Source organism: Hyaena hyaena, unplaced genomic scaffold (genome assembly GCF_003009895.1).
Source record: "Hyaena hyaena isolate Hyena2069 unplaced genomic scaffold, ASM300989v1 scaffold_116, whole genome shotgun sequence".
NCBI lineage: Eukaryota > Metazoa > Chordata > Mammalia > Carnivora > Hyaenidae > Hyaena > Hyaena hyaena.
The window spans coordinates 569,857-592,821 of NW_024080748.1; the positions used below are offsets into that span (position 1 = coordinate 569,857).

Genomic DNA, 22,965 nt, shown 5'->3' on the forward strand with positions numbered 1-22,965 from the left:
TCAGAGTCCGGCCTCTCGGCTCCCCGCCGGCCCCACGCAAGCCGGCGCCGCGCCCCCGCCCGGCGCTCGGCTCCGTCCTGCCCCGCCCGCTCGTCGCCGCAGCACCTGCTCCTGCTCCTCAAGCCGCAGCCGTCGCCTCCCCGCCCCTCCGGCCGCCCAGGCGTCCCAGCGGGTGGTCCTCTCGTCCGTCTGTCCGTGTGTCCGTTGGTCCACTGAGACCGACCTGTGCTAGGTGGGGGCAGAAGATTGAGGGCGGGGGCGCCGGAGGAGTGGAGTGGGGAGCCGGGGCCGCCAGGGGGAGCCCGACCTATTCCTGAACTGGAGGAGGGGCGGGCACAGGCTCAAGCCCCGCCCCTCGCCATTCACACAACCCCCCGCACGCCCCGCCTTCCTGTTCCAGATTCTCAGTTTTGGGGGACTGCCCAATCAGATGGATCAAAAGAGATTCCTCTTGCCCACGCGGGGACACTGAGGGGAGTCGCGACCCGCCTTACATTCTGAGGACCGCAGTCCCCATCCCCTTGACTTTCCTCTGTCAATTTTCCCATACTCAGTTGGGCCAATACCCACCTCTCCTGCAGGATTGGGCTTCGCGGGTTCCCAGGGAAAGGAGGCACCGAGGGGCTGCGTCACCAACCTGGTGACTGCGAGATATTAGGTGGCCCGAGATTTCTCAACTGACTGCTTCTTCTCTTTGGGGATGCTCTTAATGTTTTCTGAGTCATGGATCCTTTGAGAATTTGATGAAAGCCACAGACTCCCTCCCCAGAAAAGAATGCGCGTTGCTAGTCGGTGCAGGAGCATAGCTTCACACCCTCTGCAAGGGATGCTGGATGCTGCAGCCTAGAAGCCTGGGTGGCTGCATCTTCCTAATCATCCCACAACTACACCCCTGTATTTTTTTTTAATGTTTATTTATTTTGAGAGAGGGGTGGTGCAAGCAGGTAAGGGGCAGAGAGAGAGGCAGAGAGAGACCCCCAAGCCGGCTCCGTGCTGTCAGTGCAGAGCCCTGTATGGGGCTCAATCTCACCAACCGTGAGATCACGACCTGAGCTGAAATCAAGAGTCGGATGTTTGACTGAGCCACCCAGGCGCCCCACTAAACTGGGTTTAAAATTTTTTTTTATGTTTTATTTATTTCTGAGAGAGAGAGAGAGAGAGAGAGTGAGTAGGGAAGGGTCAGAGAGAGAGACACACACACAGAATCTGAAGCAGGCTCCAGGCTCTGAGCTGGCTGTCAACACAGACCCCAATGCAGTGCTTGAACCCACCAACTGGGAGATCATGACCTGAGCCAAAGTCAGACAGTAACCTCCCCCCCTCACCCCCCCGCACCACCAAACTGTATTTTAAAGAGCGCTTTCACTACCAACACTAGCTTTGCTTTGCTTGCACCTGCAACATTGTTTCTTATACCTTAGGTAGTGGGAGGAACCTGGGTCTGAGGGGCTGTTTTAGGGTTGGCTTGGGAACTGGGGGATTCAAGCTCTTGACCTGAACATGAGTGGTGCCTCTACTGCAAGCATCAGCTTAGGGTTGCCCTGTGGCTTGGGCTTCACATGGGGAACCCCAGTTCTCAGCTGGGATGGAAAGTCTTCTAGGTCTGGTGTTGGGACAGTAATGGCCCTGTTCCTTCTCTGGAGCTCAGATCTTTATGGAGCCCTGACCCATGTGTGTCGATTTGTTGGAGTGGGGGCTTGAGGCAGAGCTGGAAAGAGGGGGACAGTGGGGATATGGGCCACAGTGGGGCAGATTGTGATTTTCATAGTGAGTTTTCCTTTCTCTCTCACGCTTACCTGCAGGCAGAGTGAACACTGCTATTCAGGGTAAGTGTGAACTTGGGCTATATTAACAGAGATGCAGTGCCTAGGGTGGGGAGGGGCAAACAGGATGATCAGAGTGGGGACCTCAAGGAGACAGGATTACATAGGAAACCAGCCACTCAGCCACCAGAAAAGGAGCTGTGGAGCGCCTCCTAGGGAGTTTGGGCACTATTGTAGAAACTCCAGGGGTCCAGTGATAGTAGTTCTGTGTGATCTAAAGTATAGAACCAGTATAGACACTGAGTGGAACAGAGGCAGGATGTGATTTCACATACGGAAAAGTCAGTTCTAATAACTAGAGATGACCCATGTCTTTGGAGCATCCAAGTCAAAGTTGGCTGACCATCAGGGATACTGTAGAGGGGTTTGGGCCACAGTAGCCCTGGGCATCCTGCAAGACTTCAGTGTCGGCCTTACCCTACCTCTGTTACCCCCATTCAATCCATTGAGGTGTGGTGGGTGCAAAGTGAGGTCAGGGGTGGAAATCTTCCTTCTCAGTCTCTGCTTTTGGGAGGCCCTTTAGTTGAGGGAGCCACTAGGCCCTAAGAGGCATCCTAGAGCTGGAAAGGCAAGGCCCTGCCTCATAGTATGGCACTGAGGCCTCAGCTATTAGCTGTTTCACCCTTTCGGTGCTTATCCAAAGAGCTCAGCCTGTTGCCCTGCTCCATCCTGCACCTCCTCATACACATCTCCTCCAAATACTACACTTGTCAGGTTCCTTTTTTGCTCAAAAATCTTCTCCACTTCCCTCGTGTTCATAGGCTTATTCTAGGCTCCTTGTCCTGGCATTTAAGGCTCTCTGATCTATGCTCCCTCCCCCCACCCCATGGGCCGCTTCCTCTAACTCTGCCTGTCCAATTCCCACCCCTCTCATGCCCGACTCAAATCTTGCCTCCCTTAGGCAGCCTGCTAGGCCTTACAGAGCTCTCACTTACTGATTCCCTCTGGCTCCTGGAATATCCGAAAGGTCTGTATTAGGCCTCTTCCCAGGGACTGGTGGGTTTTCCTTACATTGCTATGACCCCCTTGCAACCAAGAGGGACACAGGTCCAAGACTCCTGGGTCTACACCCAGAGCCTGGTATAGACAGTACTGGAGGCAACAGGTAAATGATAACATGATATGTAAATGAGGACCTGCCATTTCTTGGCTGAGGGCAGGTGTGTACTCCTGTTTCATGATGCTGATAGAAGCAAAGGATATCTGTTGTTTTGGTCTCCCCGGTGTCTGGGACTCTGCATCTCCAGCCACCACCTGGTCGACTTGTGGTTGACCTTCCCTCTGAAGGACCACCCCTCTCCCATTCTGAATGTCTCTATATGGAGGACACAGGTGGGGTCATGTGATCCAAGCATAGCCAGTCAGTGTATCCCAGCCTCCGGCCACAGTGTTTGGGTGGAGGTGGGGGATGACCTAAGTTGGTCCATTGAGATTTGCTCCCAAGATTTTTGCTGGACCTGTTGGGAAAAAGCATTTCTCTTTCAGAAGGGTAGGGTATAAGCTGGAGGTGCTACTGGCCATTTGTCATCAGGGAGCAAGAGGAAGATGGAACCCAGAAATAGAGACACAACCCTGATGTCAAACACCTGGATCCAGCCATGCTTGATGGAGAAGGCCAGGTCCCTCATATAGGACAATACATTCCAGTTTTTGTTTAAGCCACTTTGAGCTGGATTCCTGTCAGTTGTATTGGAAATGGTACCAATTCAGGGCACCCCACAATTTTAACCCAAGAAATAAAGTGAGAAAGAAGAGGACTACTTAGTCTGATGAAATCATCACAAAAATGCTATAACTGTTGTTAGGGACTGAACTGTGTCCCGCCCTCCAAATTCATTTGTTAATGCCCTAAATTCATATGTTGAAGCCCCCCTCCTCCCCAGTGTGACAGTATTTGGTCACAGGACCTGTGCAGAGGTAACTAGATCCTCAGGAGAAAGCAAACGTATGACACCTTGATCTTGGACTTCCAGGCTCCAGAACTGTCAGAAATAACCTTTTGCTGATTAAGTCTCCTAGTCTGCTATTTTGTTATGGCAGCTTGAGCAGACTAGTACTTCATTTAACAGATAAGGAAATACACTTCTGCCCACACTGACACAGCTTCAGGTCTGCCTGATGCCAGGCAGGCTGGCTACACTGGCCCCCAGGCCACCCTGGTTCCTGGCCATCAGACCCAAGGCCTCCGGTAGGAAATAACCAATCTCTTTATTTACAACTGATTGTACAGCGAGAAAGCCCAGGCAGGAGGCAGGGGCAGGCAGGCTATGGGGCGGCACTTGGGCTCCAGCAGGTCACTTGTCTGCACGGACAAAAGAGGCAAAGACACTGTCCTTCCGGCTGAGCAGCTTCTCTGGCTCGTCGAACTCAAGGATGGCACCACGTTTCAGGACAATCACCAGGTCTGCACTCAGGATGGTGTGCACACGGTGCTGGTTGGAGCAGGAGGAGGCTGGTCAGGGTGGGGGGGTGGCAAAGAAGGGGCAGCTGAGAGTATCCCTCTGGCAGTTTGGAGGGGGAGGCATGTGGATGGAATGTCCCATCTCTGTGGCCACTGCCTTTTCCTGGGGTGACTGCGACTCCAACCCTCTGTCTACTAATGACACCCTCTCCCCTTAGCAAATCTCAGCTCTGCCCTCTCCTCCAGGCTTCAGGACTCAGGGATTGCCCCAAACCCCATCCTCCACTTCCTATGGAGCAGTAGCCCTACCCTAGCCCACGGGGCTTTGGCACCTGGAGAAAGAGAGAGGATCTGAGAAAGCACAGGTGCAAGGCCTCCCACACCTCACATCCTGCAATGCAGTTTCCCCACAAACCCTCCGGACTCTTTGCTCTGCATCGCTCCAGGGTCCTCTCTTCATTACCAGGCCTGGGGTTTGCCCAGTGGCTGCCCTTGGATGGCAGCCTCAAGAGGCCAGTCCTCTCTCTGGTGGTTTCCCAAAACCCCAACAAGGGGCCCCTTACCGCGATGGTCACCACAGTGCGGTCTGCGAAGGCTGTCATCACCACCTTCTGGAGGATGTTTTCCTGCCAGGTGCGAGTGACAACTGTTGGGTCATCTGTCTAGGGGATGGGGTCTGGCCTGGCTTTGGGGGTGTGGGGCCCAGGCTTGTGGTCCAGCTCCCATGTGACCCCAGTAGCCCACCACTCCCTCTGTCTAGTCCTTGTCTCCATAGGACCAACCAAGTTCTAGCATTCAGGAGCCAGGCTCAGCCTGTGGGGCGCTCAGCTCTGTGCATGGATGGGTGCTGTGAGTATGTCTGGCTGGCCTGTGTGGAGGGTGAGGAGTGTGCAGTCTCTGTGGGTCTGTGTGCAGCCTGGGGGTACATATGCTATAGACATGCCTCAAGACTTGCTAGAATCAGGGCCCCCTAGTCATTTGCCTTTTCTGCCACAAATGGCCCTCGATGTTAAAGACAACTCGAGCTTCACAACCACTTTCTGCACATTTCACCCTAACACCCCATGAAATCCTCCAAGACCCCACCCCATTTATGTGCTCAGGACCGACCGTGGCCATGTCGATGGAAGCCGTGGCCTCGTCCATGATGAAGATGCTGGTCTTCCTCACGAAGGCCCGAGCCAGGCAGAACAGTTGCCTCTGGCCCTGGCTGAAATTCTCCCCGCCTTCTGTGATGATGGCATCTGAAAACAGCCCCGGGTGGGCCGAGGAGCAGGGCTGAGTTAATCTTGCATTGGGAGTTTAGTAGACGGCATGGCTTAGGGGATGTAAGAAAATGTATGTCCAGGGTGGAAAGGCAGGCATGTGTCATGAGGACAGGTGTGTGCAGGGTTGCTGCGCCTTACCCAACGACACAGATGCTCTCTGCATGGATTACAAAGAGAAGAGCTCCTTCTGCAGGTGACTGCTGTGGCCCCAGGCAGTTCCAGGAGGGGTGTGTGCACTGAGTGTGTATGTATGTGCTGCAGGTGTGTGGGCATTGGTGGGGTGAGTCTCTGAAGCCAAGGCTTGGCCAGCCCCCACTGCCCCAGGGGCTGTAGCGCACACACCAAGGCTCTGCTGACCTCCGGGGTGGGAGCAGGGTCTTCCCTGCAGCCTTGAAGAGTGACCTGTACCTGTGATTTCCCAGCCTGTCCTCTCCTTCCTTGGGGCAGGACTGGGCAGGCAGGTGGACAGGCGGGGCATGGCTGAATGCACTGCCATGATAGGATGAACTTGCGAGCTGTGTCTCACAGCTGTCCCCACTGGCCCTTCGGGAGGAGCTAGCCCCTGAATTGACCAGTTGTGTGGCCTGGGACAACTCGCTTGACCTCTCTGAGCTCCCGTAAGCTAAAAGGTAAAACTGCCAGACCCCAGACTAAACTCTGGGCAAACCGTAAACACGGGTGTGGTTTTGCCTCCTAGCCCTTCCAGACGTCCTTGAGTGCCGACCGGCTGCTCCCGCATGAATAGTTACCCAGGCCTCCCGGCAGTGCCTTCACCACCAGCTTCAGCTGGGCTATTTCCAGGGCCTCCCACAGCGTGCTGTCAGAGCACTTCTTCTCCGGGTCCAGGTTAAATCTGGAGGGTGGCACAGAAAGTCCCCTTGGGAAGGGAGCAGGGGTCTGGCTCTGTCCCTGGGGAATGGCAGAGAGCCTCGGGGGCCTGGCCCGCAGGGGGCAGCAAGCTGGTGAGGGGGTGGAGGAGAGCATTCCGAACCTGAGGGTTGAGCTACCCCTACTAGTGCCTGCCTAGGCCTAACAGGAAGGAGAGCAACACAAGGGTAAAACTGTGAGGGACCAGGTCAGCCCATAGTGCCCAGAGCCTGAGCAGGGCTTCCTGCCCAGGGTGCCCAGCTGAGAGCTCCTGGCCTCGCCCACCCCTCTCCTCTTTATGCTCTAGATCCGAGGTGCCGGGGCCTGGGGTGGGCTTGGTGGAGTGGTGGCGCTCACCGGATGGTGCCACTGAAGAGGACAGGGTCCTGCAGGATGATAGAGAGGCGTGAGCGCAGGGTGTGCAGCGGCAGTTTGGCGATGTCAATGCCATCAATGATGATTCGCCCTGTGTGGGGAAAGTGTCTCAGGTGAGGCACCAGGGAGTGAGGGAGCTGGTGGTGCTGGAGACAGGTTCAGCCTGGGATGTGGGTCCCACTGACGATGCACGGGGAGGCAGTGATTGCTGAGCCTCCTGTGACATCTGACCATACATCAGGACTGAGGTCCCATCTGGTGGCTGTGGGTACACATGGGGTGCCCGTCATACATCTCACCTTCGAACATGTCCACCATGCGGAAGAAGGCGAGAGAGAAGGAGGACTTCCCACTGCCTGTGCGGCCACAGATCCCAATCTGGAGAGAGGAGCAGGTACGCTGTGAGTAGCTCTGGGGGTATGCAGGCACTGGAGGTCACAGCGTCTCTTCTGTCCTGGCTTTCTGACCAGCTTCTTTTTGGCCAGGGCTGGGCCCTGGGTTCGGGCTTGCTTCCTGCAGCGGGTCCGGAGGGGCCTCCCACAGGGACGGGACCATTTTCCCGGGCTCAGGTGTGGGACTTGCTGCGCCTGGTATGTGGCTGCAGGGGAGTTGCGGGGGGCACTGGGGCGAACTCTGAGTGCACGGGTCTGGTAGGAGGCACGGGGGTGGCTGAGTGTGGTGTGCGGGGATGAATCTGGGTGCCCCACCTGAAACTGCAGTCATCTCTGACCCCCTTGCTTCCCGGCCCATGTGTAACAACAGAAATGACAATAAGGGATGAGTATAAAGATAGAGATGGTGCAGAGAAGGACGAGAGAGGCAGGGACAGATGGGAAGAGCCAGAGGCAGGGACAGAGGTACACCTAAAGGTCAGAGACAATGAGATGGACAGTCACAGCCAAGGACAGAGAGAGAGACAAAGAGACAGAAGGAGAGGGGTAGAGTCAGAGCAGAGGAGGAGCGAGGAGGGAATCAGAGATTTGGGACAGAGTGCCAGGCAAGGGCTCCCTCCCCGGACAAGTGTGGCCTCACTCTCTACCCCTATGACCTGCTCTGAAACACAGAGGGCAGCTCGCTGGGAGAGCCCCTGACCATTTGCAGGGGGGCCCTGACAAAAGCCCTTTAAGCCAGGGGGTGCTGGGGTGTCCATGTCCTTGGCGGGTGAGGGCAGCAGAAGGAGAAGGGAAGAGGGAGTGGGGGAAAGGTGGGCTGAGCCTTGTCAGTGTGAGGGGCCCAGGCGGGAGGCTGGGGTGTCTGACTGGGTGTGAGCCCTGGAAGGCCCTGGAGGGTGATGAGATGACTCTGTGAGGCTAAGCAGCCCTAAGTCCTGGCAGCCCACTGACCTTCTGTCCTGGGGAGATGAGGGCATTGACATGCTTCAGCACTGGCTTCAGGGAGCTGTCATAGCGCACACTCAGGTTCTGGATCTGGATCTTCCCTTGGTCTGGCCAGTTCTTCGGGATCAGCGAGGGTGCTGGGGGCCGGGCCGGGGGTCAGGCAGCACATGTGAGCCACAGCTGGTACGCAGTGGGGCCACCCTACCCCAGCCTGGCTCGTGGCCTCCTCGAGCCAGACACGCTCCTCCTCGGGACTCTTCCCTGGCATGCCCTCCTCCCTGGCCCCTCACCTAGCAGCCCCTCATAGCTCTCCGCTTCGGTTTTCAGGAGCCCATGGATGCGTTTCACAGCCCCAAGCTGGATCTCCATGTCCGCCAGGTTCCTCACCATCCAGTTGAGGTAGTTGGAGACCTGTGGGGAGTCCGTGATCACTTGGTTCAACCCTGGCCACCAGGATGGCTCTTCTTACAGCTGAGGGGCCAAAGGTTCTCCATGCTTTCTGCTAGCTGTTCAGGGCAGCCCCCCCTGAAGGCACGGGAGGGTTACAATGAGTGTGGATCCTTATACCCTACCTGTCTGGGCCCCAGCCCTGGGTTAGCCCTCTTGCCCACGTGGTCCCTCCTGCATCAGACTCAGAGGAGCTTGTGCTAAGACCTGGAGGGTGTCTGAGTTGGGGAAGGTGCCTGAGATTGCCCGAGTGCTGGCATCTGAGCCCTCCCCTGCCCTAGTCTGCTGCCACTCACCATTAGGGCATAAGTAAGGCCCAGGCCCACCAGGCCAGCGGAGAGGTCCCTGTGCAGGGAGTTGGAGATGGAGGTCACGGCCGCGATGAGGACCACACATGCACCAATGTACTCCTGTGAAGGGAGGAGAGCTGGCATGCGCCCTCAGGGGTTGAAGCCATAGTGTCCCCCCGCCCCCACCTCACTCCCTTCAGAGCAGAGAGCAGCTCAGCAGAGACTCTAGCCAAGCCCAGCTACACACCTGCACATCATCAGACACTCAAGAGGCCTTGAAGGCTGGAGCCCCAGGAGATAATGTGTGCGCACAGCTTATGCTGCTCCCCCCACTCATATGCACATGCCTGACAGGCTGGCCCACACAGGTCGTACGAGCCACTTCAGACACACACTCATCACACTTAAACACACAAATGTTCTGGCTACTGGCACACACCCCAGGTACACAAGCCCCCAGGTAATGACGGGGAAGAGGAAGCTCAGGCCAGACACAAGTAGGGCTACCCGGGCTTGGGGAGCAGGAGGGCTCGGTGTCCACCCTGCATGCACACACAAGCTGGTGTTCTATCTTCTATCTTGCCCTCTGCTCCATGTCTGGCCTTGCTCTGGCTCCACCACCCAATCAGAGGCCCCTTTCCCAGGGCCCAGGGCCCAGGGTGGGTGGCACTTGCCATGCGGACTTCTAGCCATCTGTTGGCAGCGGTGAGGAAGAGGGAGGCAATGTTGTTGGAGTCTGTGTACTCAAGGAGCTTCTGCTGGAACCTAGCCTCATACCTGGAGGGAGGATGAGGAGGGTCTGAGGGTCTGCTTGGCCCCCAGGCCTCTCCTCACTTACAGAGAAACAGCCAGTAGATATGCCATGTCTGACCTTATGTATGCCATTCCTCTCTGGACTGCCCCCTCCCCCCAGCTCCTTGCTACCTCCTTCCTCCTTCAAACTCCTATTCTCACCCCAAAACCCATTCTCTCCAGAGCGTCCCTATTACCGTAAAAAGCACCTCTGCCCATCTAGCTGTTCAGGCCAGAAACAAAGGAATTGCCTGGATTCACATCCAATCCTTCCACAAGATGTCTAATTTCTACCTCCAAAATAGCCCTCGTCTCTGCCTGCCCCCTCTCCCTGCTTGTTTCCTCATAGGTCCGCCTGCTATTTCCCCACAGTCTACTCTGTACACAGCGGCCAGCATCATCTTTGTAAATCATAAATTGCATACCATCTCTCCCCCGCTTAGAATATCAATGGTTTTGAGGCTAAAGAACCACCTCCTTGGCCAGGAGCCTGTGTGACCTGGCTCCTGCCAACCTAGCGTCTTTCCTTGCCACAAATTCCCTTGCTCACTGAATTGCAACCACAGAAATTACAATAAAGTAACTTATTACTTGCCCTTTCTCAGTTTTGCGATAATGCCGAGGTCTTCCCCACCCCAGGGCCTTTGTACATGCTGCTCCCCCTGCCCAGAATGCTTTCTCCTCTGCTCTTCACAAGGCTGACTCCTCTCAGCATTCAGGCTTTAACTAGTACCTCCTCTGGGTGGCCTTTCCTGGCCTATTGTTCTCCATCTCTGCAGCCTGTTTGTTTCATAATCTCTGATCATATATTCATTTCTCTAGCTGCTTATCTCCCACATGAGACTAAACTCCATGAGACTGGAGCCCATGGCTGTTTTGTTCACCAGTGCATCCCCAGCACCTGGCACTGTCAATAAATACTTGGCGAATGAATGCATGGAACCTTCCCTGACCCTCTAAGGTAAATGGGATCTCTCTGTACAAGTAACTCTGGAGGCTTCTTTCCTGCCTTTGTGCCATCATCACGTTACTTCAAATGGACCTGCTTCTTCTCTCTGACCAGTTTGGGTTCCAGTCCTCACTCTCCCTGAACACCCCCTCACACTTGGCTGGCTTGGCCAGGCCCAAGGGAGGGAGCAGAGCACTTGTTTAATCATGAGCAAAGGAAGGAATGGAAGCCTTCTTAGCACTGGTCTCAAGGAAACAACTGAGGGGACTCAGAACGACTCAAAACAAGTCTTACTGGCATTTGCTTTTCACTCCTGGATGGTGTTTGTTCTGCTTTGATTATTTCTGGGTGGAGGGGCTGTGCCCGAATTATGCATCTGAGGAGAGCAGAGTGAGTCTCTGAGGTGTGAGAGAATATATGATCGCACAGCCAGGGGGGCCGGTGTGGGGATGGGTAAGGCCGCTGAGGCAACTGCCACCCATGTCTGAAGGGTGTGACTGAGTGCGCGCTGAGGGTGTCTGTGTGCCTGTGCGTGTGCGTGTGTGTGTGTGTGTGTGTGTGTGACAGGAGAGCCTGAGGGGTGTGTGAGGGTGTGTGGGAGATGCAGATGCAGGTGTGTGCCAGTGTGAGGAATGTGGACAGAGTCCCAGCTTGGGGCCATGCACACCCACGTTGGCTTCTGAGCATTCTTACTTACTAGCTGTGTGTCAGGACTGAGACTCAGTTTCCTCATGAGTAAAATGGGGATAGGAATAGTTCCTTCCTGGACTGAAACAATATCTGAGCCCAGCACTGAGTCCGGGGCTAGGAACTCTTGAAACTTTTTTTGGGAAAAGCAAACTTTTTTCTCCTAGAACAACCAGAAGTTCCAACAGGCCTGGGCTCCAAGCCTAGCACTGGCTCTCACCTTGTGTGTGGCCTCAGGTGGGTTACTCAACCTCGTCTGTCCAACGTGGCTGCTCGTATGTATGTCATGGGGGCTCTTGTGAGGATGAAATGCAATAATCCACACACAGCACTCAGCACAGTGCCTGGCATGTGCTAAACGCACAATCAATAAATGCTAGTTAGCTCTCAACGGGGCAGGCTGCTGGGCAAAAGCCAATGAACTGAACACCTCCAGGGATGACTACTAAGTCCTTCATTCAAATGGAAAAACCACCCGCTGTGTCCATGTAGGGTGTGGGGGGCCTCACTTGGTGGCAGTTCCTCTGCGGAGGGTAGGCTGGGTCTGCAACTGCTGGACCCGCTCAGATTCTGAAAGGGTCTGGCCCTCTTGAGGAAAGTTACAGTCTCTCTGTCCCTGGCTCAGCTCAAAGTCCTCCGGGACATCATGTGTAAGAGGAACATTACTAAGACTGAGAAGAATACTCTGGTTTCTCTTCAGATCGTATAAATCTTTCGCCTTTTACTAAGACTGAGAAGAGGCCAGGTCCAGAGGTGTTGGGGGCCCTGGAAGTCAAAGGAACTGGGGAAGTGTAGGCTCGAGATGGGAAGGGGGCTTGGAGGAGACCTTGGAGTCCCACCAGGTTTCCAGGGGCTTCTGTGTGGAAGACATCACAGGCTTGTACAGGGGCAGAGGATGTGCAGGGAGCAGAGCCAAGGCCAGGCAGAGTTCTGCTTTGCTTTCCTTTACTCAGATAAGACCCCGCAGAGGACCTGTCACTGGCCCCAGATGTCCCAGGGCGTGAATGGGGCCTCCAGTGGTGTACTGGAGGCCTGGACCTCTCTCCTAGGGCTTTGGGGCTTAGAGGGAGGAGACGCAAGCCACTCTGATCCTCTTGGCTGCTCCTTGAGCCCTAGGGTTACTCGTGGACAGGGGACTTGGTGTCGCATGGTTAATGTCACACCCTGCACAGCTGTGCCATCCTAAAAATAACCTGGAATCACTCTCTGGTGAGGCTTAGAGACCAGAGTCCAACTCTCTGGGTTAGGGGTCTCTGGCCTGTCGGCCTGGAGGAGAGATGCCCTAATGCATCACACAGAGGCTGGGGCAGGGCCCAATAGCCCCCTCCAGTCCCCAGGCAGACTCAGACACTCCTGTCTAGCCCAACATCGTGAGTTGGGGTGCGCAGGAGGGGCACTGAAGTTGGGGGGAGAATTCCTCCAGCTTGGTGAGCTTTTATCTACCTTTTGATACTAGCTCCAATGACAATGATATCTCCTCTATGAAGCTTCCATGACTGCCTTCCTCTATCCCCACAGTTTGTGTTCTCCTTTCTTTCAGAATACCTGCCCCATGGGTTTCTCCTGGCCAGAACTTTGTAAAACAGGTTTACAGTGTTTAAAAAACCATTGTAGGGGCGCCTGGGGGGCTCAGTCGGTTAAGTAAGTGTCTGACTTCACCTCAGGTCATGATCTCATGGTTCGTGGGTTCGAGCCCTGCATCGTGCTCTCTGCTGACAGCTCCGAGCCTGGACCCTGTTTCAGATTCCATGTCTCCCTCTCTCTCTGACCCTCTCCCACTCACACTCTGTGTCTCTCTCTCTCAAAACTAAATAAATATTTTGGGGGTAGGGGAGAGGGGAAGGGGAGTGATGGGCATGGAGGAGGGCACTTGTTGGGATGAGCACTGGGTGTTATATGGAAACCAATTTGACAATAAACTAAGAAAAAAACCTAAGTAAACATAAAAAAATAATAAAAATAAAAATAAAAAGCCACTGTAGAGGGTGCCTGGGTGGCTTAGTCAGTTAAGCATCTGACTTTGGCTCAGGTCATGATCTTGCGGTTCATGAGTTTGAGCCCCGCATCGGGCTCTGTGCTGGCAGCTCGGAGCCTGGAGCCTGCTTCGGATTCTGTGTCTCCTCTCTCTCTACCCCTCTGCCACTTGTGCTTGCTCTTTCTCTCTCTCTCAAAAATAAATAAACGTTAAAAAAAAAAAAGCCACTGTGATTTGTGAATATCAACATACTCCTCATGGGTGCCAGGAGATTCTAGGTCGTTCAGCATCCGGATCTTAGTTCTTGTGGGCAAGGTAATGGTGGTCAAAATGTATCTAAATTTAATTGTTTATATTGATAATCCTGGATTGTAAACACCTCCAGGGCAGGGGCTCATCTCTGACTCATCTCTGTCTTTTCAGTGCCTGGCATGGGTTTTAGCTCAGTAAATGTTTATTGAATGAATGAGCAAGGTTCAAGTATGGGCTTTATGGGACCTCACACAGAGTGGTTATATAACATCTCTGAGCCTCAATTTCCTTATCTGGGAAATGGGAATAAGCATGCTAACTGCCTTGGATTATAGTGCAGAATGAATGAGATTGGCATATAAAGTACTTAGCATAGTGTTTGAGTTACAGGAGATTCTCAAAAGATGGCCTCAGGGCCGGCCCACATGATGTACAAACATTTAATAGCATTGTTATGTGAGGATATGTCCCAGCCTTGTTTCTCCTCATATCCTGCCTTAGTTCACAGAGGCTCTGGACTTGGCTGCAGGGCTGAGCTTTTCCTCTCTGGATCATACAGTGGAGCCTACTAGACCTGACCCCTCTGGTGGACATCATCTGGGCCTCGTGGCCTGAGGAGGGGTTGGGAGACATGTGTCCTGGGCCTTCCTAAGCCGAGCCCTGAGAACTAAATCACATGACTTGTGGCTCTGGCTCCACCTCCACCCGCCCCCCACCTTGGGGTAAATCTGGTACCTGAAGGCCCGGATGGTGGTGAGGCCTTCCACGGTTTCGGCAAAGTGGGAGAGCAGGGGGAGCTGGGTGGTGTCATCGAGCTGCTGCAGGTCCCTGTGCAGGGGAGGGTGCAGAATGGTTAGGAGGGCGGCTCCCTGGGCTCAGCCTGGATCTGAATCCTAGCTCCACCCCCAACCACTAGTTGGGCAAATGGCTTTGCCTGCTCAGATCTCAGTGCCTTACCCGTAAAGAGGGAAGACAGTGGTACCACCCCCAGCAAGCTGCTGTGTAAAATGCTTAAACAGCATACCGGTGCAGTTACTGCCACCCAGGCATCATCTACCTCACTGTCCCTGCCCCGCTGCACAGCCTCACTCTCCATGCAGTAAGGCTGCTCGGGCACTGTTGGCTCCTTTCCACAGGTGAGCAACTTGAACCTTGAGACGGCTCGTGAAAGGAACTGAAAGACCCAACTGAAAGCCTTCCATCGCCTCCCCAGTAACCACAACAGGTTTTGCACAACACAGGCCAGTATCTAAAAAGCTCCTTGAGGGGGAAAGGCCAGAGGTTTCCAAGGCAACAGAACGCCTCCTGCTCCTCACAGCTGTACCTTTGCAAGCACATTAGTGCCAGGGAGGCCAGGTTGGGATGAAGGAAGCAGCTTTCCTAGACAGACTGTCCCCAGGGCAGGGTGGATGCCAGGGGAGCAGGGTGGTTTCTCTGGCAGAAGAAATGGACTTGGTAAAACAGCTTGTACAGTGTTTAAAAAGCCACTGTGATTTGTGACTATCAACGTGCGCCTCATGGGTGCCAGGAGAGTCTAGGTCATCCAGCTTCCAGATCTTGATTTTTGTGGGCGAGGCAATGGTGGTCCAAATGTATCTAAATTTACTCATTTTTATTGATAACCAGTATTTTGACTCCAGTTACTAATCAACTCTGTGCACTTGGGAAAGTACGTAACCTCAGCGTGTGTGCGTGAACACGCATGTGCATGCACACATACACACATGCGCACATACACACACTCCTACATGATCTCAGAAAGGTTTTATGAAGCAAAACTTAACTGTTACCGAGTGCATATGGTCTGCTATTATCTGCCCAGTTTCATTTTTAAAAAATGCTGGCTGTGATCTATGATATTGATTTCATGACCCACTGACAGGTTGCAACTGGCAGTTTGATAAACACCAGTCCAGAGATTTTTTTCAAAATTTTCCTACAATTATTTGAATGTATGAGTTTAACAGAATCACTCCCAGAAAGAACTTCTTGCACATGTTCTTAGAAAATGTGGAGTAGGAAAGAAGGCTGTGTGGCTCCAAGGCTCACAGGGGAGAATATGATCAATGTCAAAGTCCTCCTCCAGTCCAGGTTTCAAGCCAAGACTCTGGACCCCGCGAGCTGGGATGCATGTTGGCGTAAGATCCCTCCCATCAGGTGCCCCCTGACTTCGTGTATCAGCAATCAGCCTGGTCACTGGACTCATAGAACCCTCCCGAGAAGCATTTTGACAAAATGATTGAAGGGCATAAACATGTGTGTACATCCTGACCTAGCAATTCCATTTCTGACCATATCTCCTGAAGAAATATTTGAAATATTAATGGCAGCGTGTGTGTGTGTGTGTGTGTGTGTGTGTGTGCTGACAGATGGTTACATCAGGATAGTGGAAGATGAATATTTCTATTTCCTTCATTTCTATTTTCCTTTTCAGGGGGAATATGACTCTATTACTTTTGATAATTACTAAGAGCACCAAACTGCCCATTGCAAAGCACCTCCCACCTCATTCCCCTGAGGCTGGCAAAGCTGCCATCACCTGGATGCCACCCGGAAGTACTTCTGGATGAAGTAGCACACCACGGCCAGAGGCAAGAGGGCTACGAGGAACACAGGCGTGACATAGGAGATGACAGCCAGGGCTGAGACACACAGCAGGGTGGAGCGGCTCAGGCACTCCAGCGTGGATGGGATGTGCTGACGGAGGGGAGGGTGAGAGAGGGAGGTGAGTTTTGGTGTTTCTCTTCGGTGCATTACCTGCCGCCATGTTTTGCTCTCTCACATGATTACAGGCACACGTCTTATCTCTCCAGCTACACTGTAGGCTCCCTGAGAACAGGAATCAGGACTTTGTTTTCTCACCATCTACTACGATGGTAAATAAAGAACACAAGCAGAATCGAAGTGAATACTCTCCACAAAGCCAGTCACCTTGGTTTAGAATATGCCGGAACCTTACTCAAGTGAGCCAGGGGGTGGAAACCAAAGGGATGTGGTTTCCCTGAGCCTTATCATGAAGATCTCACAGGGGAAGCCCCAGGTCCTGCGGCAGCATTATAATCAGATTGGGTTCCTCCCACAGGGCTCTCATCACCAGATCTGGGGAAGCCAGCACCAGAGAGGAAAAGCTCCTGGGGACCTGGCCTCTCTCTGAACTGGAGAAATGGGTCACGGTCCTGTGTACCTGGTCGATGGTGTTACAGTCAGCTGAAAATCTATTCAGGATGCTTCCAAGGGGCGTGGTCTCAAAAAACCTAAGAGGCAAGCAGAAGAACAGTTACTCATTCGTTTATTGATTTCCTTCCTGTTTATTGAATGAGGGTAGTGATTTCTTTTATTTCAGTGCCTCTGGAGTCATCCCTGGGTCTGGCTTTCCAGGGGCGGTTGCCTTTGCAAGTCTGCAGGTATCTGGCCTGCGTCCCTGAGAATTCCTGCAGCCGCCCACAGGGGTGCTGGCCCCTCACTAACCTCTCTGGCTCTCAAGCCCATGTATGACCATTGCCACCTTCCTCAGCTGCTTGCTCAGCCTGACTCACTCAGCAGCTATCCCGGGGACAAACAGTCTTCTCCAGGGGGATGATCTGCCAGAGGGAACAGGGCCCTGGGGACAGCCTGTCAGCTGGCTGACCCTGCAAGGCTACTCTGCCTGTCATCACTCTGGCTGTGATTCAGAATCAGTCCAGCTCCAGCCAGAGGATTTCAGAAGCACAGAGTTGGGACAAATAGAGGGTAAGTAAACTTTGAGGTCATGTCTGTGGACCACAGACACCTTACGAGACTGAAAAGTAAAAAGTGTAGTCAGACGGTGAGTCCGGTATTGACCGGGGGCCAGATAACCTGTGTGCCCGTTGTGCTTTAAGACTGAATCAGCCAGTCGACTAGGCAGTGACCACTTTAAACCTCTTTCCTACCAAGCAGCCTTTAAAACATGTCCCCGTGTCCCCAGTGTCAGAACCTGCAGGCTGGCTGAGGGTGCAGGGGGAGAGCTGAATCTGTGGGTGGAGATGGGCAGATGGCATCTGTCTAGGGAAGGGAAACTCACATCTACGCAGAGCCTGCAGATGCTCACTTTGAAGGGCTGTGGTGACAATTAGATGAGCTAACCATATAAAATGTCTAGCACGTTGTGTGGCTGAAGAAATGCTGGTTTTCCTATGCTTTCTGCTCTGAGGAGGGCACTTTTACACACACTGTCTCCCTACATCACCCCCAGCAGCCTGTGATGGAGGTTGCATATCCCCATTTAATAGATGGGAGAACTGAGGCTTAGAGAACAGTGACTTGCCCATAGCCCCAGATGGTGGAGGGCGGGGGAGAGGCTCAGAGAACAGTGGCTTACCCATAGCCCCAACATGGTGGGAGTGGGGAGAGAGGGGTACCTCATGGGAGCCAGGATGATCCGGTTCAGCAGGCTGCGGTGCAAACTTTTGGCCACCTTCAGCCCGGTCCATTCTACGGTGACAGATGTGACGAGGCACAGCACAATGCCCAGGCTGCAGAGCACCGTGAACACCATGGCATAGACAGTCTGGTCGAGGGAGCACTCCTGAGCCGGGCAGAGAATGAGGCGGGGTCCCAGGGGTGTCCACGGCTCAGCCCTCTCCCCCCAGCCCCTGCCCTGGGGCTGCCGGCCACACCTGGCTGAAGGAGCAGTTCCTGGCTGCCGGGCTCAGGGTCAGGGCGCTGTCGGTCCACTTGGCCAGCCAGTAGTCAATGGCCACCAAGACCATGTGCTTGAGCAGCTGGGAGAAGACGAGCAGCGACAGGAGCAGGATGCCGGCGGATGACAGATACTTGGCGCAGGCTCGCCACGGGATCTTGGCACGCTGGTGCAGCACTGAAGACAGGTTGTCCTCCTCCTCACTCTCCGCCGCCTCCTCTGCAGGCCACAAGAACCCCCTCTGTGGCTTACCATTTCACATCCCTCTGAGGGTGAACCGGGGGGGGGGGCATGTTATCCCCACTTACAGATGGGGAAACAGGCACACCGAGGGAGAGGGATTTGATGAAGGTCACACTCTCTCACCACCCCCAGATCCCCGAACCTTAGTCTCCCCATGGTCAGTCAGACCTCAGGCCATGATTTCATTCCTAATCCCACTGTCCATACCTTCCTCCTCTTCCTCATCTTGCAGGAGGCCGTCTCTTGATGACATGGCCCGGGGCAGACCCTGAGGTGGCTCAGTGGCTTTTCTCTCCATGACAGTCTCCTGAAAGACAGATGAGGCCTGGCCAACGTCCTTAGAATATGCGGAAGGAAAAGGGAGGGTGGGAGGCAGTCACCCTGGGCCATGACCAGTGTCAGGTTTCCAGGCTGCCCCCACCTGGGGAAGGGTCCAGATGGACATAAGTCTTGGCAGAATTTACCCCTCCCATTTATCAGCTAAAAGTACCCCAATATTCCTGTGGGAGACCATCTCCCCCCTATTCTTAGTCTCTGTGGCTCAGGTGGGCTGATCATTCTCCCTGGCTCCACAAGCGGGCAGGAGGCCCAGGATTGGCCAATCTCACACTCCACAACCCTGGGTGGGTCCATGGCCAACGTGGACAAAGCAGAGTCGGCCCAGGGACCTCTGCTGAACTGTCGTGAAAGAGGCACTCTCTTACTGGCAGAGGTGTTGAGCTGGGAGAATGTAAGCCCAAGGCTACTGATAGCTCTCCCTGCCACCACAAGAATGAAGCCCGTCTGAGGCGAGCAGAGCCAAGGAGGGAGAGAAACAGGTTCCTGACGACAATGTTTAACTACCTGGATCCAGCTTCACCTGAAGCAGGTACTTTTTAGTTTCGGGAGCCACAAAATTCCTAACTCCTCCCTGTTTTTCTTTGCTTAGCCAGTTTGAGTTGATTCTCTGAAGATTTATAACTAAATGGTTTCTGACTATTTCAGGATAAGGGGAAGGTGTCCACCTGATTCTGCCCTGAGTAGCTGGCACAGGTACTGGCTCTCCTTGGGTAGGAGGAAGTTCATGCTCAGCTCTCACATCTGCCTTTTGGCGGAGGGTGGGGGGGTAAGGGGGTAGGGTGGTTCCTAGGGCAATGAGGGCAAGGGAGGCCTTTATGTGTTCAGATTCTACCAGAATCTTCTCCAAAGAGGGTGGCTGCCTGGCCCTTAGGACATACTCACCTTCTCCAGCTCTTGGTCTTGCCTGTTCATGAGGGTCTTCCAGTGCTCAAAGAGCTGGCACTCAGACCTCTGGAAGTCCTTGAGCGTGCCCTCCCTCTGGATGGTGCCATCCTTCATCGCAATGATCTGGAGAGGAAGACACAGACCCGGCCCAGGGGCTGAATGGAAAAGGGGAGTGGCGGTCACACCTCTACCTCACTAAAGAGTCCGGAGACGGACATGCACACACCCTCTCTCCCACCACAACTGGCCTCTGCCTTCCCCACTGCAGTGATAACCAATCCTCACCAACACACACACTCCTAAGTTTAAGAGATCGGTACTTCTGGACGGTAATTCTCAGTGCTTGCCCCATGGTTGCTAAGAGGGTTTGCAGAGCCGATTAGCATATCCTGGTCCAGCTTGATTCCTTGCAAGGATTCCATCCATGGCTGCTGTTTTCCCACACTTAACAGCTAATTGCACGCTACCTTTAGTTCCTCCTGATGCCGGGGCTGGTGAGTTCCATCAGGGGTTGACAAAGCCCCTCTTGGTCTAAGTGTGTGTGGCTATGCCTCTTTGAAATCAACAAAACTGATTTCATTTGAAACACTCAATGTTTCACACTCATAGACACTTGGCATTAATTCAGAAACTCACCTCTGTTCTCTTACCCCTACTGAGCCCGTGCTGGGCTGCAGGAAGCGATGCTGGGGAATCCAATTTGCTGACACTTCAAGGGACCAGGCATGTCTGTGACAGCCTTCTTTGGACTAAAGATTGTCCTGAACTGCCTTGCCAAGGTCACCATGGACACTCAGACACAGATCTTCTGCACCTGTTTTAAATCTGGATTTTTTGTTTTTCATTTTTCTTACTAGAGGGAGAATTTCATCACATGCAGAAGAAAGACCTAGGGCCATTGAGCACAGATCTGAAGCTCAAGGAGGCTCTTAATTTTCAGAGGCAAATTTATATAGGAGTCAGGCAGGATCCCGATTTTAAAAGCCCCATGATTTCCACCTTAAGTGTTAAGTGCTGTCCAATTAATTGAAAAGTAACTGCGATCTACACATTGAGGAATATGGAAATTTGGTTAATGTGGGGTCTCACAAAATTGCATTCTAATATTGAAGCTTCTGCTACTACTTGTATTGTGTGTTTCCATATTTCCATCTGATTCTGACTTGAATCCATCCAACCCTCTGTGGGTCAGAGAGTGGGAAGATGGCTCTCCCATCCAAATAGGCAGTCCCAAGGCCAGGGGCATGAGTCATCAAACTGGGCCATAAACAGAGGATAGGAATTGAGACTCTGCTTCTTTCTGAGACTCCTTGGTGCCAGCCTTGCATGGACCCACAGGGGCCCCAGGTGAGGATGGGAAAGTCTGCAGCTGTAGGTGATACGAAACCCTTGGGCTGTGCAGAATCTGCTGGAGGGACCCAGGCTGCATGAAGCCAACCAGTGTGGATCTTTTCTGCTCTGCGGCCCTGGGCAATTGCTACGGAGACACTGAGTGACTCCTCTGAAGATGGCCTACTGCCTCTCCCATCTCAGCCCTCCGTAGCTTGGCCTCCTTGTGGCCTCTCACCCAGTCTGCATGTGGCAGGTACTGTAGCTTGTGGGTCACTAGGACCACTGTTCTCTTGTCATCCTGGAGCAGCTCAAGGATCCCGGCCTGCATCAGGTGGTCACTCAGATGGACATCCAGAGCTGAGAAGGGGTCATCCTGGGCAGGGGTGAGAAGGTGGGGGCAAATGTGGGAGGAAAGGGTAACAGTAAGTATAAAAACCATCAGAGTTGTACCAGCTCTGGTCTAGGGATGGACACTAGTTAGCTGAAAGGCCTTGGGTAATACACTTTACTTCTTTGGGCTTTAGATGCCTTATTTTAAATGAGGCAGTTATCAGTTATGGCTCTCAATTTAATCACATGCACTTCTTGACTCTTGAACGTTCAATAGCTTCCCATTGCCTACAAAGTCTGAATTTCTTAGCACGGTGATTTAGGCCCTTTGTTACTAGCTCAGTCTGTCTTTCTGGTCTCACTTATTTCTCCTGTCCAGTCTCCCTGTGCTCTAGGTTTCCAGAGACCTTGCCATTCCAGGTTTTTACCTATGCTGTTTCCTCTGCCAGAAGTGCTATTTTGCCTCTTGTCTGCCTGGTGAACGCCTACTCATCCTTCAGTGCTCCATCCTAGCTCTTCCTGTGTCCTTTCTTGACTTCCATGCCCAACCCTCCCTCCTCTTAATTCTGGTTGTGATAGCTATTTGTCCACTCCTGTGAGGCCCCAGGAACTGACACCCCTTGTGACAGGTACAGAGCAGGAGCTTAATACACGTTTGCTGAAATGATTTAAAATAACCACTTTACTTCTTTCTAACAAGGTTGTTTAAAGCTCAGAGAAGATAATGAATAAGCTAGGGGTGCCTGGGTGCCTCAGTCAGTTGAGCGACTGAATTCAGCTCAGGTCATGATCTCACTGTGAGTTTAAGCCCCGGTGCTGACAGCTCAGAGCCTGGATCCTGTTTGGATTCTGTGTCTCCCTCTTACTCTGCCCCTTTCCTGCTTGTGTGCTGTCTCTCTCTCCATTTCTCTCAAAAATAAATAACATTAAAAAAAAGATCATGAATAAGCTAGTACTTTGTAAAGTGCTATGTCGGATGGTAAAAAAGACTACAGACCTTTACATTTTGAAGTGTGTTTACAGGAGAGCGTGTATGGGTGTTGGGGACAGGAGAGAGAATAAAGCCAGATCAGAGACCTGGATCCTTCTCCTGACTCCCTACGGAAACGGCCTTCCTCTTCTGTTTACCTGACTCACTCTTCTAGAAAGCTCTCCCTGATTATTCCAGCCGTCACAGTTGTCTCCCTGAACAAGGCTCCTCATGGACTATGCTACACAGTCTGGCTTTCAACTGGGCTGTGGCTCTTGAGTGTGAGTGAGCTCTATGTCCTAGTTAGACTCTACATCTTTGAGGCGAAGGGCTGGCTCTCAGAATTCCTCAGTATTAACTAAGGCACCTAACACAGAGCTTGGCATGAAACCGGGCAGGGACAGCTAATTAGTTTATCTCACGGTCGATTGGTAGTGGTTCCCTGGAGTTCTGTGTTGACAAGGATTTGGAGGCCCCGGTAAATTTCTGTGGGAAATGTATCTAGTTAATGTGGGGGTTCACAGAACTGTATTCATTGATAAAATTGAATTTTCTATTGCTACTGCTGTGATCAATTAGCAATGTCTGCTCTGAGAACAGGATTGGAAGTGACAGCATACCTTCCATGTATCTGCCATTATCATAGTAGGGCTAACTAAGTGCTGATAGGTTGAGGCTGTCCTACAGGAAGGACTCTTTTTCCCTCATGGCTACTGCAGAGTTCAAGGTGAAGTCCACAGTGG

General features: G+C 53.1%; 1 protein-coding gene across 4 annotated transcripts in view; it reads right to left on the reverse strand.

Annotated features, from left to right (window-relative positions):
* Positions 1-4,012: 4,012 nt before the first annotated feature.
* Positions 4,013-22,965, reverse strand: part of ABCC8 (ATP binding cassette subfamily C member 8) — a 76,816-nt gene continuing 57,863 nt past the window's right edge. For 3 of the 4 annotated variants that reach the window (XM_039236810.1, XM_039236809.1, XM_039236807.1), the window contains 18 exons: positions 21,158-21,295; positions 19,588-19,713; positions 18,574-18,673; positions 18,101-18,342; positions 17,843-18,009; positions 16,648-16,717; positions 16,003-16,160; positions 14,199-14,291; positions 9,483-9,585; positions 8,815-8,928; positions 8,362-8,482; positions 8,078-8,208; positions 7,034-7,112; positions 6,717-6,825; positions 6,242-6,345; positions 5,335-5,468; positions 4,788-4,850; positions 4,013-4,255 (listed from right to left, as the gene is read on the reverse strand). In XM_039236810.1, coding sequence (XP_039092741.1) covers positions 4,118-4,255; positions 4,788-4,850; positions 5,335-5,468; positions 6,242-6,345; positions 6,717-6,825; positions 7,034-7,112; positions 8,078-8,208; positions 8,362-8,482; positions 8,815-8,928; positions 9,483-9,585; positions 14,199-14,291; positions 16,003-16,160; positions 16,648-16,717; positions 17,843-18,009; positions 18,101-18,342; positions 18,574-18,673; positions 19,588-19,713; positions 21,158-21,295 — 2,190 coding nt within the window. In that variant the 3' untranslated portion in view covers positions 4,013-4,117. The remainder of the gene's footprint in view (positions 4,256-4,787; positions 4,851-5,334; positions 5,469-6,241; positions 6,346-6,716; positions 6,826-7,033; positions 7,113-8,077; positions 8,209-8,361; positions 8,483-8,814; positions 8,929-9,482; positions 9,586-14,198; positions 14,292-16,002; positions 16,161-16,647; positions 16,718-17,842; positions 18,010-18,100; positions 18,343-18,573; positions 18,674-19,587; positions 19,714-21,157; positions 21,296-22,965) is intronic. The other variant, XM_039236808.1, reaches the window with a different exon arrangement.